The following is a 17276-nucleotide window of genomic DNA, read 5'->3' as shown; positions in this document are numbered from 1 at the left end:
ATTAAAACTGCTTTTACGATCGTTTTTTCTTGAAAAAAACTGTAAAAAATTGAATTTCGAGTCAAGTTCACTCTTTTTGTGTTTCTCTTGTTTCTAACGTCGCACAATAAATCTCTTCTTTTCACTACAATTCACTAATTAATTTTGCATCAACAAATGCAACGACTGTCTCTCGCGCACACAAAATTGCGCAAGAACAAAACTAACAAGATTATCGTAAAATTCAAAATTTATTTTTGGGACTTGTCGCACGCTGACGACGACGCATCGACTGCTCTTTTGATACTGTTTCAGCAGCAGCAAAGACCCGGCATCGAATTTTTGGTTGGTAAGCACACAGACATGCACGCAACGTAAACACATTAATTTTAGTGGCGCTCTTATAAATAGCGTATGCACGATGATGATAGAGTCAAATTTAGAATGAAAATTTCGAATAAATATCGAGCATGTGGGTGATTTTACGCGTTGAAAGAGGAAATTAACCGTAAAATCGTCTTATTCATGGGTTTTCTTACACCGTGCCGCGATTACGGATGATTTAATGAATTGAATTGCTACCAAGTTCAAGTTTGAACATCTGTCTTGCGAGAATTTTATCGCGAAAATTCATTCATGCATCGTAAAAATATGAATTTTCACCTGAAATGTGGTCTTTTGAGCATTTTTACGCAGGAAATGAAGATAATTCCTCATTCAATTGCAGTTTTTGTCTCATTTGAGTAACTTATCTTCACGATGAACCACTTTTATTTGAAAATTTTGCTGTTAACGTGTCTCAATATCCTCATTGAGGCTCGAAAACTTCCAAATTCTAATCCAAAATCTACTTCCAGTTGCTCCTTTGACATCAACAAGGACCTGCCAGAGCGTCAACCTTTGTTATTGTCTCCCGGCTCCAACAATTCCGTTCTTCCAAGTACCGCTGATGGTGTTGTCACGCTTTCCAGCAGTCAAAATATCGAACTTTTCTGCACCGAAGGCTTCGAAAAGTTGTCCAACGCCAAATCTCTGCAAGCGTCCTGCTCTCGGGCCAATGTCGTGAAGGTCAATGGCAAGGAAATGAACATTCACGACATTCAATGTCAAAAAAGTTCGAGACCTCACATTCGAGAAGCTGGAAAATGTTACAACGGAGCGTCTCTTCTTCATATTGGGTATCAAATGGGAAGTCGTTTCATGAAATTGATTGAAATTTGTTTCGATCGCAAAGAAGAAAGGACTTTGTATGCACATGCGACACTTACGAAAGCGAATGCGGCGCATCAGAAAAATGTCGATCGCGGAGGTTGGTCTGCTGGCAAAGGATTTTTCTCGAATACGAATGTCAATAAATTGTATTCAGTTGAGAATCAAATTGAACGCGCAAAAGCTTTAATTGGTGCCTCGGAAGCGAAAAAGTTCATCAATAAAAAGATCTTTTTAGCACGAGGACATTTGGCGCCCATGGTTGATTTCATCTACGGAGCACATCAACGAGCAACGATGAATTTATTGAATGCCGCACCGCAATACAACACAATAAACGGCGGAAATTGGTTCCGGATTGAAGAGTCAGTGCGAGATTTGATCGAAACGGGAAAAGTGAGCGAGTTGGATGTGTATTCGGGCACTTTTGGAACACTTGAGATCAAGTCAAAGCCATTTTATTTGGCCTTAAATAAAGAAAAAGAAGGCGTTATTCCTGTGCCAAAATTATTTTATAAAGTCGTAATAGATCGAGAAACGAAAAAAGGAGTTGCTTTGGTGATGACGAATGATCCGTTTTTGAAAGAAAAAGATTTGCCAAAGAACGAAATTTGCAAAGATGTCAAAGAAAAAATAAATTGGGTGCAAAAAAGGAAACCAGAATTGAGTAAGGGTCATTATTTTGCTTGTGAAGTTGAAGAACTCGCGAAAAAAGTGCAACACTTACCCAGTGAAGTTCGAACAAAAGGACTCTTGACTGGTTAAAAATAAGATTAAATTCTGTACGAAGACTAAAATTTATGAATTATAAAATATTGTTGATTGAAAACTTGAAACTTCATTGGTTGAAACTTGAATATGAAAAAATCGTTTTTTTTTTATTTCTTCAAAAATCGAGCAGATTGCATGGAAATCATCTTTAGAATGAATATTTATTCAAATAGCTTTGAAATTTCAAAAGTTGGTTGAAACTTGATTTTTATTTTTGCTCCTCATATGAAAAAATCGTTTTTTTTTATTTTACTTAATGTGAGAAAAAACAACGGTTTTTGCTCCTCATATATGCATGGAAAACTTTAGAATGAATATTTATTCAATTTTAGCTTTGAAATATCAAAAGTTGGTTGAATTTTTGCTCCTCATATGAAAAAATCGTTTTTTTTTTATTTTACTTAATGTGAGAAAAAACAACGGTTTTTGCTCCTCATATGGAAAAATCGTTTTTTTTTATTTTATCAAAAATCGATTAGTTATGCATGGAAATCAACTTTAGAATGAATATTGAAAATGAAAAATGAATGAATATTCGAGACACGTTCATACAAAAATCCAGAATTGAGTTTTTCAATTGTATAAAATTTACGATACGCAGAACATTTCAAATAATTTTCTGATTTTACGGAATGATTTACAATTTACAATGTTACACCTTCGAAAATTGATACGAAACTACTTTATCGAATACAATTTTTGCAGTTGTTTATGAAATTTGTGTAAAAAGAACAGAATTTTTGCCAAATGAACCGTGAATCATTCTTTGAAAAATATTTTTGACGTAATTGAATATGCAAAAAAATAGGTAAATTTGCTTAAACAAGACGTTTTATATTAAATACAAGTGAAAAATTTTTAAAGTCACGTGACCAAAATATTTGTTTTTATTTCAAAAATTTTAATTTTGTAAGATTTTGTTTAATTTTCTCTAATTTTGAGTTCAAATTTTAAAAAAATAATAAAAGGTATGTTAAAAAGTAACGTTTAACATCTAAAAACGTTAAAAAAATACAAACAAAAAATTAAAGAAATATTCATTTTGGGACAAAAAATGAAGAAATTAAATTTATTCGCCTAAATTATAATATTTTAAATTTAAAAATAATTTTTTTTTGTATTAATTTTTTTGAGATTTTAAAACAAATCAAATCATATAAAAATTATGATGAAAAAAATTATTAAATTATTTTTGCCAATCTTATTTTGCAAATATCTTTTTTATCAGAAAAAATCCGATTATTATGAAGATAACGTGCTTTATCAATATTTCATTGATAAGAATGGAAGAAAAATTCAATATCTAAACTGATAATCACTGATAATTTTATTTAGATGTTCGCACTTCTTGTTTTTTTCTGTCGCATTGCCGATAAATGTCAATGAATTTCGCTGATTTTTTTTTTATACCTAGATACCTGATAAGAAACTCTTCGGAAGTTTTTTTTATCAATTTTTATTTGTTATAAATTCTTTCTTTTTTCCGGAGCATCAAAGCTTAACCTTCATTTGTTGTGAAAATTGCACAAACATTTTATTTGTAAATTGTTTACATTTCAATTGAAATAAATATAGTGCAGCAACAAATTTCTTTAAAATTACAATTTAAAGGCTTGAAATGAATTTTTCGCTAAAAAAAAGCGATCACGTTTCAGAAAATCTTCCATAAAGTCTTCGATCAAATTGATCCACACGCAAAAATCACGTAAGCAATGTTGACATTTGATTGGGAAGTAACTTCTTAGTAATCTTATCACTCGAGCAATACAATAAAATTTAATCTTTCATATCTCGTTGGGTTTTTTAAGACCAGATACGCGCGAAACCCCGTATAAATTGAAGTGATTTGTTTATTAATGGCGTTTTAAGAAATAAAACCTCGCAAGAGTAACAACCAAACCTCTAAAAATGTTCAAATTAATTGGAACATTATTCGTCCTCGTACTTTTTTCAAGTGCCGAATCTCGTGTCGCCCTTCCGGTACACACAAACGAAATTGTACCGGAATTTTATGCTGCCAAACAAGGCGGTAAGTATTATCTACTGACCTTTTTTAACAAAATTTGTTCTAATTTTTATAATTTTTTGATTTTAGGTTGCCAAATCGACGTGAACAAAGACTTGAATGAACCACAGCCGTTAATCCTCATTCCCGGAACGACGCAATTTCTGCTGCCCAATGACACACGAGGCATTGTTTTCCTGAACAAAGGCGAACAAATCGAAGTTTATTGCTCCAAGACGTTCGATGGCCTGAATAACGTTCAATCGCGCAACATCACGTGCGAATCTGGAAATGAATTTCGCGAAAATGGCAAAATATTTTCGTTCAAATCGTTAAATTGCACGCAATATCCTTACCACAAAGCTGAACGAACGAATCGGACATGCTTTAACGACGCTCGTGTCTTGGATGTGGGTTTCGATGTTGGCACCCGTTTCGTCAAGCTTTACGAAATTTGCTTCGATGAAGTGCTTGAACGCACATATTACGTCACACACGAGTTTACGCCGCCTTATGCCACACATCAAAGCGGGTTTCCACGCCCAAGTTTCATCTCGACGGGATATTTCAACGGGAAAAAGGTCGATAACTTGTACACGCGCAAAACGCAACGCCAAACAGTCGCAAAAATCCTCAAATCCACGGAACTCGCGGAAAAATACATCCAAGATAATACGGATTTGTACTTGGCACGCGGACACATTTCCGCGAAATCGGATTTTATCTTCGGCGCACATCACCGAGCCACGTTCTACTTCATGAATTGCGCACCGCAATGGCAAACTTTCAACGGCGGCAACTGGCAAATGGTCGAAATCGCCGTCAAGAAGTTTGTTGCCGATCGAAACATTGAAGTTGACGCGTATACAGGCACTTGGGGCACCACGACGTTACCAGATGCGAAAAATAAGAAGCACGAGCTTTATTTGGCTTTCGATGAGAACAACAACGGACTGATTCCCGTCCCGATGCTGTATTACAAAATTCTCGTGGATCGTAAGACGCAAAATGGCATCACGTTGATCGGCGTGAACAATCCTTATTTGGAGATGAAGGAAATTCTCGCAGATTATGTCATTTGCAAAGATATCAGTGACATGATTGATTGGGTCAACTGGAACAAGACAAATATCCAAGTCGGTTACTCGTACGCGTGCGACGTTAACGAGTTCATGGGCAAAGTAAAGCATCTTCCCGACTTGCGAGTCAAAGGATTGCTTGTGTGATAATTTTTTTCGTATTTATTTATTCGTTGTTTTTATTTAGTTTTTAAGTTTTTTTTTTAATTCCTCATGTGATTGATTAAGCATAAGAATTAAAAGTTAATTATCATATCAACTTTTTTTTTTGTTAAATCAATGAACGTACTTTGAGACGCAAATCCAGACAATTGAAAATTTGATAAGATTAAAATTTTTGACAATGAGATGATTAGAATTAGACGCCAGATGTTCAAAGCATGGAGGTGTGTCTTGTTTGGGGTTTTCGGCTTGTAAATATTCGATTATGTAATTTGTGATGGTTTAACTTATCATTTAATTGAATTTTATTTTATAATTTTTCATGAGCTTAAAATTTTCCTTTTTTTACAATTTTTTTTTAGACAAAACGAAATATGAGCTTATGTCCTAAATTTGAACAAAAAAAGGGTTGCAGCACTCACGAAGAAAAAAAAATTTTTTAAGGCAGAAATTTTTTTAAGAAATTTTAAGCGGTACAAAAAAAGTTTTAAAAAATTGAATCTCAAACAAAAAAAATATTTTCAAATTTTTTTTAATTTTTTTAGCTATTGACACTTAATTTATATCACAACTTGAATGAAAATCTTGAGAATAATTTTAAAAAAACATTACTAAAGTGATATAATTAAAAAAAACTATTTTACTTTGAAAAATAATTTTAAAAAAACATTACTAAAGTGATATAATTAAAAAAAACTATTTTACTAAAAATTCTCAATTAAAGTTTAGTAAAAAGGAGTTCTTTAAATCACTTTAAGGTAAAAACTTTTTTAAAAATTTAAAATAAAAATTTTTTTTGGGATTTTTTGTTTTCAACAAAATAAAATTTTCAACAAATTATAGAATTTTTAAATTAGATAATTTGAAACGATAAAATTTAAAAAGTTAAAAAATTAGAAATTTTATTTTTTTTTATTTTTTTGATTTTTCTTAGTTTTTTCTGATTTAGACTGCTTTAAGCCTTAGTTAAGAAAATAAAATTTTAAACGTTAAATTTTTTTTTCAAATCAGAAATTCTAAAATTTTATCACTTCTTACGTTGTTTACGTAATTTTTTTTTATTAAATTTAAAAGAAAAATCAGAATCCTTTTAAGCACAAATTCAATCTGCTACATGACTTTCTTTCATCTCTTTCGAACCCTTTCTCGTTAATTAACGACGACACTCTAACACTTGTCTATAAAAGGTCACGTAGAAAGCATTTCTCCTTTCAGTCTGCATTCTTCGTTCAAATCGTGTAGATGTCAAAAGCTTCATTAACCTTAGTCAAAAGTTGATTTTAATTGCACGTGTTTCAATTTAAAGCAATAAAATTAAACATTTTACCGTGTCGTTTGTAAATATTTGGAAGTTTGTTCACGTCCTGTGTACCCAAAAAAGAACTTGAAACAAAAAATCCAAAAAAAATTACAAAATTTAAAACAAAAAACCCACAAAAAAATGAGTCAGGATCCCCAATCGAGACCTTCGCACCAACAAGGTCAACAAAATCAAGGGCAAAAGCAGCAACAGCGCAATCGAAAATCGACTGAAAAGAAGGAAAAGGACCAATTCACCTTGAAAACAGTCGATCGTGTGTTAAAATGGCCCATGGTTGACATCGCGTGGCATGAGTCGAACCACGTGTATGGAAAAATTAAAGGTGAGAATTTGGATTTTTTGCTTGACATTTTTTTTCGTGAAATTTAATTTTAAGTAATTTTCCCAGATTTCAACGTTGTGTTCACAAAGTCATTCGAGTTGGCGGAAAAATCGTACCAAACTGTGGTAAAGATGTCGTTGCCGCTCCTCATGACCTTCGAGATGCCAATTTCGCTCGTGGACAACGTCTTGGACAAAGGTCTCGAAAAACTGGAGGCGAAAGCTCCGTTCGTGAAAGATCCCCCGAAAAATATCTACAACAACACCAAGGAGATTGTCATGGTTGTCGTGCAACCGCCTCTCAATTGTGCCACAACAATTTTGCAGTACTCGAAAGACCAAGCCAACAACATCCTGGCAACGTCGTATGGGAATTGGGCTGTCACCAAAATTGATAATTTTTCCGCTGGTGCCGAGAAACTGATCGATCGCTTCATTCATCTCGAAGGTGAGGGCGAAGACATGAAAAGTTCTGGTAAGAAATTCAAGTTTTTCCACAAAATTTTCACTAAAATCTGAATTTTTTTCATCAACAGTCAAAACTCCGGCTACCGAGGACCCCGTGATGCACGTGGTTGAAACGATTGGATCGCTTTTCGGTGTCGTTTCTCGACGTGTTCTTGTTAAATTTCTAGGTTAGCAATCAAACACACCGCAAAACCCACAACTTTACCATTTTTGTGATTTCATTTAGCGATGAAACAATGGCGGAAATCTCATTTCTTTTGATTTTAGTTCAATTCTCCTCCGCGTTCCTTTGCTTTGCGAAATAATTTTAATTTATTTCATTTAAAACATTAAAATACTTGCTGGAAAAGTATGCGAAAAATAATTGTTGAAGTACGATCGATGTTGGTTGTCGACAAAATAAACCAAATTTTTGAAAATTTCTCTTAAAAGTTGACTTTTTTTAATAAAATTCTGCGAGAAAAAATTAAAAGGTGAGTAAAAAACATTTTTACATCCAATTTTCTTTATTTCGAATAAATATAATTTGTAATTTGCAAGAGTAAAATATCTTTCGATGTGTAAATTTGTAATTTTTCCTGAGAAATTCAATAACTTTGTTTATAAAATGCTAATTTTTTTTATAATATTTTTTATTTTAATAGAATTTTCCTGCTTTGGTACCCTTTTGAAAGGTTTTGGTAAATAATTTTTAGATTTTAGAAACCACAATCACCCATTTAGAAGAATTTTTAAAGAATTTTTCATTCATTAGAGGTTGAATAAAGTCATAAAATAATTCGTGACTAAATTCACACGTACGGAGATTACTAATTAATATCAATGACCTTCGATGCGACAAAGAGGTCTCTTTCGGTAACGATTGAAATTCTTACATTAAAAATGGCACAACACACAAAAAACACGTAAAATACCGAGCTTCGTTGCTCTTTCAATTGATTTTTTTTTTACTTTGCAGCTTCCGGAGGGCAATCTGGTTGGGAGCTTGGATGAGCTGCCCGGAATGCTGGATGTCCTTCCAATTCGCGATCGATACGCAAAATTGTCGGAAACGGTCTCAAGTCTACGTGAAATCGTCTTGCGTTGAAAACTTGCGGAATGAGACAACAATCAGCCAACGTGATGTCGTCCCCGACGCAGAATTTGCCAGCAGAGGTAGATAATAATTTTTCTACCGCACGAAAACCTCGAGTAATCCAATGTTGCGCCCATTCCTTCTTCTTTTCCTCGCCAACGTGGATGAGGACAATTAAATTTTGCAGCGGTTGAATGCCCGACGTGATTACTTCGCAAATTTCGCGTGTCTTGGCACGCTTAATGACGTCTTGCGGCAAAAGTGGACGACTTGGGCGTGTTTCCTCCAAGTAATACATGATGCTGAGCGACTCGATGAGCGTATGACCGTCAATTTGCAGTGCCGGAACTTGTTCCATCGGATTTACTTCGCGATATTCATTGCAATGTTGCTCTCCTCCGGACTTGATGAGCGAAATTGGCTTGATATCGTAAGGAATTTCCTACGAAAAATATTAAAATTTAATTTTTTAGCTTGAAAAATTAAGTTTTGAAACAGTTACCTTCAGATTCAGAGCAATGCGAACCCTCCAGCTACAGGAACTCCTCCAGTAGCTGTACAAAATCGGCTTTGCAAGCGATTGCACGGACATTCTTTTATAATTTAACGACTGCGTTTTGGACGATTTCTAGTTACGAACTGACTGAAAAAAGTAATTAATATTCAAATGGAACTCGATTAGCTCGTTTATCGATAGAAACTTTGTACTATTCCGGTTTTTTAGTCGCTCGTTTTGTTTCTGAGGTAGAATCAAGTGGTTGTTTACGAAAAAAAAATCAAATGTCAACGCCGTCGTACCTCCATCGACACAGGAAACCGTACATGTAACGCAGGGTAAGTGTTCAAGTAACAAAAAAAACTTTATTTTCCTGAAATATCGATACAATTTTCAACTCCAGGATACTTTGGGAGATCTAAAGCGTATTTTTCATGCAAAGCTGCTGGCACAAATCGTCCTCCAAGAAAGTGAAATTTCCCGGTAAACTTTTGAGCGCACAATTTGGGCGCCGTTAAGCTAATTAAAAAATCGGGTTTGATGCAATTTTCGTCAGTTGGACCACTTTCGACATTCCAACCCGAAGGAATATCAATGCTGGCAACAGGAACACTCGTTTCCCGCATGAGATTTATTATAGGAACGAAACTCTCCCTCACCGGTGGCTTGAAACTGAATCCAAAGAGCGCGTCAACGATCAAGGAGTAATTTTTGTTCGCATTTTCCAACGAAGGGCAGTCATTAACGAAGGCAATTCCCATTTTCTCACATTGTGTCGTCAGATTTTTGTACAATTCCTTGTCCGTTCGTTTGGGATAGTAAATTTCTGGTTGAAAATTGAACAAGGAGAGATGACGAGCAGCTACAAGACCATCGCCGCCATTGTTTCCGGGACCACAAGCAACGAGGATTTTCTTGTCAAGACTGAAAAAAGTGAGAAAAGTCAAATTTTTAGCAGAAAATTCGTGAAAATCCATACTTTGGATAACATTTGGCGATCGCAGTGGCACAAGATAGTCCAGCAAGTTCCATTAGTTGATCGACGCTGAATTTGTACTCGTTGAAGAGTTCCAAGTCGACATTGATGGCTTCTTCTTGATTCAAGTACTTCATGGTCGAAAGTCTTCTTACTATCACTGCAAGAGGCTTAAAGGTTTTGAGCATTTCAGGAATATTTATCAACAATTGGAGCACTTTTCCGAGTGTGACATGGGATTTTTTTTGACTACAGCGAATTCCGAAGACAATTGTCAGTCAAATTCAAAGGACAAACAACAACGAGGATTAATTATTTAACGATTTGCGAGTGTAGTAAGGATATTCTTTTGTTATTTTTGTATTTTTTGACCTCCTAAAATCCTTTTTTGCAGGATCATCAATAAAACATAAAAATTTAAGCGGTGCACTAAGTAAAAAATCAACATGGCAAAACGCGGTGCAACGAAAGAACTGAATCATGACAACTGGAATGACGAAGAGGAGCCAGAAGAAGCCGGCACAATGGCTCGTGCGTCGAAAAATGAACTGGAGAAACGCGTAATTATCAAGGCCAAACGACGCAATGCCACAGAAACGGACGGCAAGAAATCAGCTTTCGCCGGATTTGCTGGTTTCGGAGCAGTCGCAGCAAAACCTCCAGCGTCAACTTTCTCATTTCTCACCAAATCACCGGCGGCAACAACAACAACGCCTTCAACGGATGACAAAAAGAAGGAAAATGGCAACGGAGTCGACACGTATTCGGCTGACATTAAAAAATTAAATAGCGATTTCGCAAAATGGATCCAAAAGTGCGTGGATAACAATCCGCTGTGCAATTTGACGCCCATTTTCGAGGATTACAAGAAGTATTTGAAGGAAATTGAATCGGAAAAGGACAAAAAACAACAAAATAGTACAACGAGTGCTCCAATTTCCTTCGGCGCGGTGAAAGACGACAAAAAACCAGAAACTTCTTTGCCCGCAGCAGCGTCAACGTTCAAATTTGGTGATGCAAGTACAACAACAAAGCCGGCAACGTCAACGTTTAGCTTTGGAAATGCTCTGTCATCGTCCTCGAGTGCACCTAAAACCGATACAGCGCCCAAATTTTCCTTCGGATCGAGTGCAAGTGCCACAACAGCAACTCCAGCGGCAACAACGACATCACCTCTCGCTTCTGAACCGGCAAAGGCGCCCGTTTTCAGTGGTTTTGGCACCTTAGGAGGCTCAAAACCTTTTTCATTTGGCACTTCGTCGACGCCTTTTAGCTTTGGAGGCGTTACACAAGCCGCTGCCGATAAAAAAGACGACGTCAAAGAGGAAGAAGGCGACGACGAAGATCAACCGCCCAAAGTTGAGTTCACGCCCGTCGTCGAAGAAGACAGTATTTACTCGAAACGATGCAAGGTCTTTGTGAAAGTCGATAAAGAGTTCAAGGATCGCGGCGTTGGCACGTTGTACATCAAAAGTGTGGAGGACGGCGCGAAAACTCAAGTGATTGTGCGTGCAGACACCAGTTTGGGCAACTTGCTCCTCAATATGTTGCTGACGAAGGAGACGCCAACAAGTCGAACAGGCAAAAATAACGTCATGGTGGGCACCGTTGTCGATGGCAAGCCAACTTCGGTACTTTTGCGTGTCAAAACGGGCGAAGATGCCGACGAATTGTTAGCGACGTTGGAAAAAAATAAAAAATAATTTCGTTTCGTGATTAAAATTTAGAATTTCTAATGTTTATGTTCATTGTAGAATTTCTTTCCAATAAAAATTATTTCAATTAAATGTTAATTTAACACGCTTTCATGTTTGAGAGAGACAAAATCCTTATCTCCAATTAGAAGAGAGTATTCCAATGTTTGTTTATGTTCATTGTAGAATTTCTTTTCCAATAAAAATTATTTCAATTAAATGTTAATTTTTGAATGATTTACCGACAGAAGTAAGTTTTTTATTTGAATATTTTTCTTGAGTCGTAGATGCTTAGATACATATTTTCAATTTTTCAGCTGAAATTTCGTATTTTGGATCATCTGGATGCCTCATCGTTGAAAAGATGTCGTTTGCTGAACAAACTTTACCTCAACTTGATCGATAATTGCGAGAATTACAACAAACATTGGATTTTGGATGTTTCTAAATGGGTAGTTAATGCAGATCAAGAATTCGTTCAACTTTTTACGAACTCCAGCATAAAATTTGGACATTTCGTGGATAATGTTTATTCATTTTCTTTCATTCGGTCCTTTTACCGCAAACTCGGAAAAACAGTGAAATATATCGAAAATGTTCCATTTGAAAAAATGGACCAAAAGACAACCGAAGCAATGATTAGGGCTTTCGATAAAGTGGAAGACCTCAAACTGTGTAGTGATTCGTTGCTCATCGATATGCGTCGATGGAAATTAGTTTGGCCAAGTGTAAAGCGTCTCACAGTTGCTTGTTACAGTGAGCAACGTTACAAAGGAAATTATTCTGAATTTCCGAATGTGCAAGAAATTAGTCTTGTGCTCAACTATAGGAGCCCGAATTACTGGTTGAGGATGGTAAAAGCGTGTCCGCAAAAAGTCACTAATATCAGCATGAGATACTGCAAAAATGAAGTGGCAAATGCAGTGACAGTGCTTTCCGAAATACAAGGCTTGTTACTGAAAGAAATCAACATGGATTATTATGACTTGGATTCGGAAAAAAAATTTTTGTCACGCCAAACCAAAATTGAAGCGTATCATGTGAAGACCCATTTCGGCTCAAACTTGCAGTTTCTTCCGGAGTTTAGAACTCAAGCTTACCTTCATTCGTTGGAGCTAGACGTGCAAGGCAAAACTAAATTTCGATTGGATTTGCTCCAAAATATGCCAAACTTGACTAAATTTTCCCTAAATTTAGTTGACATATATTCTGAAGATAATTCACGATTTTCTTATTATCCTGTAATTGATGAGTCCAAGCCTATTTTGTGTTTTTTGGAGTCTCACGATGTCCACGTTAACGTCAGTGTAACAAAATTGCATTTCCGTCCCGGCAAACCTTTTAATATCGGCAAATTATCAAGAATTTGTTTAAAATGCGTACGTTGTTTGATATCATCTTTTACTTACATAAAGGAATTGGAATTTAACAACCTTATCTTGAGTCAAAATCGATTTTATCATTTCTGGAAGTCACTTAACAGAAATTTTAAGAAAACAGGAGCAGGCAAATTTTTGACAGTCTTGAAAATACAAGAAGAATATTTGAGTCCAATGAAAGTTTCTTGTGACAACTACAAATATTTCAAAGTAATGGCACATTTTCCAAACTTGAAGGAGCTGAGCTTGATAATTTCACATGTTACTGTTACACAACGACATCTCATGACTTTTTGTGACAAATGCCCAAATTTTGGTTTTCTCATTCATCAATTGAAATATTTGAAACATTTGGAGTTTCGCACAATTTTAACTCATATAGAAGAAAAAGTGCATGGAGATATTTATGCCAATGTTGATATTGTTGATACACTATTGAAAGTTCCATTCAAGCTTTGGGTAAGAAAATCTAAACATTTTAACCTAAAAACTATTTTTTTTTTATTTTAGTTTTTCCACATTCCGATTGCGTGCGAAAACGAAGACATCATAAAAATTTACAACACGGACAATGTCCAAAAAATTTTTGAAATGTTTGAGAAATTTCCTTCGTTAAAGGAAATTCAAGTTTTGGAGCCAGTGAAAAATCGAAATTACGGAAGAGTGGTCATAATTACTCGTAGTGAATTTTATTATTATTATAAAAATTGAGAAAAGTTATTGGAAACAAAATTATAAAATTTTTTGAAATAAATTAAAATTTTCATTAAGGCGGTATAATATTTTTTTTTTTTTGAACTTTTTATTTATTCCATGCCCTATTTTCAAAATCGAAAAAATGGAAAAAAATAATTTCGTTTCGTGTTTAAAATTTAGAATTTCTTATGTTTATGTTCATTGTAGAGTTTCTTTCCAATAAAAAATATTTCAATTACATGTTAATTTAACGCGTTTTTATTTGCGTGAAAGAGACAAAATCCTTATCTCCAAATAGAAGAGAGTGATCCGTTATTCCTAGAAATCCATCGGCCATTTGTTTATATCGTGTAAATGTGACGCTCTATCAAAAATTTCTTATTTCACAAAAAATATTACAAAATATTGAAGAAAAATCATAAAAAATAGTAAAACCCGACAATGGAGACTCAATTTTTGCTCAAAGTAATGTTCCAAGGGAGCCTTTTGAATGATTTACCGACAGAAGTAAGTTTTTTATTTGAATATTTTTCTTGACTCGTAGATTAGATCTTTAAATGTCTCAATTTTTCAGCTAAAATACCAAATTTTGGACTTTCTTGATGCCTCATCGTTGAAAAAGTGCCGTTTGCTGAACAAAACTTACCTTAATTTGATCGATAATTGCGAGAAATACAACAAACATTGGATTCTGGATGTTTCTGATAGACCTCTAACTGCAGAACAGGACTTTGTTCAACTTTATACGAATTCAAGTTTAAAATTTGGACGTTTGATTGGCAACACGAACAAATTTTCCTTCGTACCAAAACTTTTCCAAAAGCTCGGAGAAACTGTAACCTGCATCAAAAATTTGCCATTTTCCGAGATGGATCGCAAAACAACCGAAATGATGATCAAAACGTTCGACAAAGTAGAATATTTGAAGACAAGTGAGATTTTGCTGCGTAACATGAATCGTTGGGGATTAATTTGGCCGAGTGTTAAACGATTGACAATATTTTGTGGAAGTATTCCGCAATACAAGGGAAATTATTCGGAATTTCCCAATGTTGAAGATGTTACCATCGAATTTTTCGGTATGTTGATGCTTGAGGCGGCCTGTGCAATGATAAAAGCATGCCCAGAAAAGGTCACTGGAATCAAAGATAAAATGCTCAAGTATTTGCATGGTGATTTTGGGCCAGCATTTGAGAAAATTGAGAATTTGAAACCGAAAAGGCTTAAATTGCGATACAATGAAGAAAATAACGAAAATATTTTCTTACCCACACTCGGTGAAGTCACATGGTACGACATACGAGCAAATCTAAGTCGAAAGATGGAACATTATGCCTTTGGAAAAGTACTACCTGAACACTTTGAACTACAATTTATTCGTGATTTATCACTGGACTTGATGCGCAAGTCACTGATACCCCTGAATGCCATTGAGAAAATGCCAAACTTGATCAAATTCCGTATCACGTTGTCAAAGGAGCTCTTATATTACACAAATGCAGAACAACCAACTTGTTTTTTGGAACATCATGAGACAATTTTGAAACCTAAAGTGATAAAATTAGTTTTAGACACAAGAGGTTTACCATTTACTTGCCTCAAATGCATCCGCACTTTAATATGCTCTTTTCCGAAAGTCAAAAGTCTCCATTTGAGTGAGATGAAATTCATCTCTGACAATAACGTTCATCATTTTTGGAAGATGCTTAATGGTGTGCTGAAGAAAACGGGCATTTTTCAACACTTGACTACTTTTCACGTTGATTTTGATGAAAACGAAGCAGAAATCGACTCTTATGAATACAATATTTTTAAAAAGATGACACCACTGCCGAATGCTAAGCATGTTCACATTTCAACTTACCTGGAAAATATCTCACAAAATAATCTGAAAACGCTTTGCGACAAAATTCCAGCTGTAAAAAGGTTATATCTTGGAACAGGACGTGACATGGATTTCAACTTGGCAGGTTTTCTCATCAGCCAACTCAAGTATTTGAAATATTTAAAGTTTAATACGTACACAAATGACTACGAATATGAGGAATTAGGAGAAAATGTTGCCAGTCGTGATCTCATTGACACTTTGTTAAAAGTCCCTCTGAAGCTTTGGGTGAGATTTGTAGAATTATATTTAACTCTTAAAGGAGTGACATCGAGTATCTTAATATTTTTTTGTTCAATTTAAAAAAAACATATTCAAAATTTTTGTTTAAATCAGGTTAAGGCCGCTCCAAATGAAAATCAAAAATAAAGTTCAAAATTTTTGAAAATAAAAAGGGGGTGGGGCAAAATAAAAAAAAATTTGAAATAATATTTTCATACAAAATGACAAAATTTTTAACTATTTTTGAGTGTTAAATATTTTTTATTTATTTTTTTTAATTATCTTTTTTGCTAATTTAAAATAGATTTCAGGATATTATTTATATATTAAAAATTAAAGAAAAAAAATTCATAAAAAATAACTGTCAAAAAAATTTGAAAAATAAATTCAGTAATTTTGTAAAAAAAAATTAAATAAGAAAATTTATGTTAAATTACGATTTTTTAAACAAAAATTATTAAAAATTTAAAACTTTTTAAAAAAAATTCTAAAAACATCTTGAAAAATTATGAAAATACACCTAAAACGGCCATTTTTGATGAAATTTTTAACTTTTTTTTGCCCCATTGGATTTTCGACTTTTAAAATGGGGCATCGGACTTTATTTTTGATTTTCAATTGGAGCGGCTTTACTATATAATTTTTCTTATTTTTTTAATTTATACTTAGTGAAATATCTTCAACTTTGTTTAAATAAAATTAACTATTAATTTTAATTTTTAAATTTAATGCAAAAATTTGGAAAATTTAAAAAAAAAATCTATTAATCTCACTTAATACTGTAGGATTTGGACGTGAAGATAAATAGCGAAACTAAGGACACATTTCCGTTGTTTGAGAAATTTCCTACACTGCGAAAAATGGAAATCCAAAAGGAAGAAAATTCAACAGATGATGAAGATGTTTACAGAACTGAATATTATGATCACATAAAAAAGAAGCCAAAGAAGAAAAAATCTAAATTGGGTTTCAAAATTTACAAAAAATTTTGATGATTTTTTTTTTGAACGAAAAATTTTCATGCTTTCAAAAATATTTACATAAATTTAAATATTTTTTTATATATTCAACTTTAAAATAAATTTAAATTTTCATTAATTAAAGAAATTTAAAAAGTTCACTAATTATTCTTATGAACCCCTTACCGTGCCAGAAAAATCCTAATCTAAATTTAATGTTTCGAATTAACATCGCGACAACTTCATTTTTTTCCTAACATTTTTAATCAAATTACGCTCCCGTTAATTTATCATCAAATGTCTCCTCTCCCTGTTGACACCAAAATCAACAGCAGCAAGTCACATTAATATCCCATAAAAAAATATTTCATGCAAATCTTAATTTATTACATTATGCAGCGGTTTAATGTCTTCATCATGTAAGTATTTGAGGCGACAACAACTTTTCTAAGGACTACTGCTGCGTTGCGAAACTTTTTTTTTTCGTTGTGAAAATTTATTGCCATATAAAAAAGTTGCATGAAACGAAGTGGAGCAAGAGAAAATAAATAGTTGGATCATCCAAGCTCAAAGTTTGAA

The 17276-nt window shown here is 34.0% G+C and overlaps 8 protein-coding genes across 9 annotated transcripts; 6 read left to right on the top strand and 2 right to left on the bottom strand.

The window, feature by feature from the left end:
- Positions 1-732: 732 nt before the first annotated feature.
- Positions 733-2037, top strand: LOC134827368 (uncharacterized). Its single transcript, XM_063839968.1, has one exon. The coding sequence runs from the start codon at positions 739-741 to the stop codon at positions 1951-1953; it is 1215 nt and encodes a 404-aa protein (XP_063696038.1). The 5' UTR covers positions 733-738; the 3' UTR covers positions 1954-2037.
- Positions 2038-3815: 1778 nt separating this feature from the next.
- On the top strand, positions 3816-5302 carry LOC134827363 (uncharacterized). The gene is made up of 2 exons (XM_063839962.1): positions 3816-3988; positions 4055-5302. The coding sequence occupies exons 1-2, from the start codon at positions 3868-3870 to the stop codon at positions 5188-5190; spliced, it is 1257 nt and encodes a 418-aa protein (XP_063696032.1). The 5' UTR covers positions 3816-3867; the 3' UTR covers positions 5191-5302.
- A 1130-nt stretch (positions 5303-6432) lies between these two features.
- On the top strand, positions 6433-7736 carry LOC134827366 (lipid storage droplets surface-binding protein 2). Of its 2 annotated transcripts, none has more exons than XM_063839965.1 (3): positions 6433-6848; positions 6915-7322; positions 7384-7736. In XM_063839965.1, the coding sequence occupies exons 1-3, from the start codon at positions 6647-6649 to the stop codon at positions 7485-7487; spliced, it is 714 nt and encodes a 237-aa protein (XP_063696035.1). In that variant the 5' UTR covers positions 6433-6646; the 3' UTR covers positions 7488-7736. The 2 variants fall into 2 exon arrangements, with proteins under 2 accessions (XP_063696035.1, XP_063696034.1); XM_063839964.1 differs by having other exon boundaries at positions 6903-7322.
- A 117-nt stretch (positions 7737-7853) lies between these two features.
- Positions 7854-9147, bottom strand: LOC134827367 (probable maleylacetoacetate isomerase 2). The gene is made up of 2 exons (XM_063839967.1): positions 8893-9147; positions 7854-8832 (listed from the first exon to the last, which is right to left on the bottom strand). The coding sequence occupies exons 1-2, from the start codon at positions 8980-8982 to the stop codon at positions 8263-8265; spliced, it is 660 nt and encodes a 219-aa protein (XP_063696037.1). The 5' UTR covers positions 8983-9147; the 3' UTR covers positions 7854-8262.
- Positions 9148-9222: 75 nt separating this feature from the next.
- On the bottom strand, positions 9223-10078 carry LOC134827365 (NAD(P)H-hydrate epimerase). Its single transcript, XM_063839963.1, has 2 exons — positions 9866-10078; positions 9223-9810 (listed from the first exon to the last, which is right to left on the bottom strand). Exons 1-2 carry the CDS (start codon positions 10048-10050, stop codon positions 9252-9254), a joined length of 744 nt encoding a protein of 247 aa, XP_063696033.1. The 5' UTR covers positions 10051-10078; the 3' UTR covers positions 9223-9251.
- A 50-nt stretch (positions 10079-10128) lies between these two features.
- On the top strand, positions 10129-11649 carry LOC134834196 (nuclear pore complex protein Nup50). Its single transcript, XM_063848778.1, has 2 exons — positions 10129-10197; positions 10257-11649. The coding sequence occupies exon 2, from the start codon at positions 10309-10311 to the stop codon at positions 11563-11565; it is 1257 nt and encodes a 418-aa protein (XP_063704848.1). The 5' UTR covers positions 10129-10197; positions 10257-10308; the 3' UTR covers positions 11566-11649.
- Positions 11650-11789: 140 nt separating this feature from the next.
- On the top strand, positions 11790-13689 carry LOC134832216 (uncharacterized). Its single transcript, XM_063846190.1, has 3 exons — positions 11790-11806; positions 11874-13394; positions 13446-13689. Exons 2-3 carry the CDS (start codon positions 12168-12170, stop codon positions 13644-13646), a joined length of 1428 nt encoding a protein of 475 aa, XP_063702260.1. The 5' UTR covers positions 11790-11806; positions 11874-12167; the 3' UTR covers positions 13647-13689.
- A 293-nt stretch (positions 13690-13982) lies between these two features.
- Positions 13983-16835, top strand: LOC134836951 (uncharacterized). The gene is made up of 3 exons (XM_063852239.1): positions 13983-14138; positions 14206-15744; positions 16524-16835. The coding sequence occupies exons 1-3, from the start codon at positions 14073-14075 to the stop codon at positions 16728-16730; spliced, it is 1812 nt and encodes a 603-aa protein (XP_063708309.1). The 5' UTR covers positions 13983-14072; the 3' UTR covers positions 16731-16835.
- The last annotated feature ends 441 nt before the right edge of the window (positions 16836-17276 follow it).

The sequence above is a fragment of the Culicoides brevitarsis genome, chromosome 1 (assembly GCF_036172545.1).
Source record: "Culicoides brevitarsis isolate CSIRO-B50_1 chromosome 1, AGI_CSIRO_Cbre_v1, whole genome shotgun sequence".
In the NCBI taxonomy this organism is placed as follows: domain Eukaryota; kingdom Metazoa; phylum Arthropoda; class Insecta; order Diptera; family Ceratopogonidae; genus Culicoides; species Culicoides brevitarsis.
Note: the sequence above shows the minus strand (reverse complement) of the source record. Positions and strands in the feature narration are given on the sequence as shown.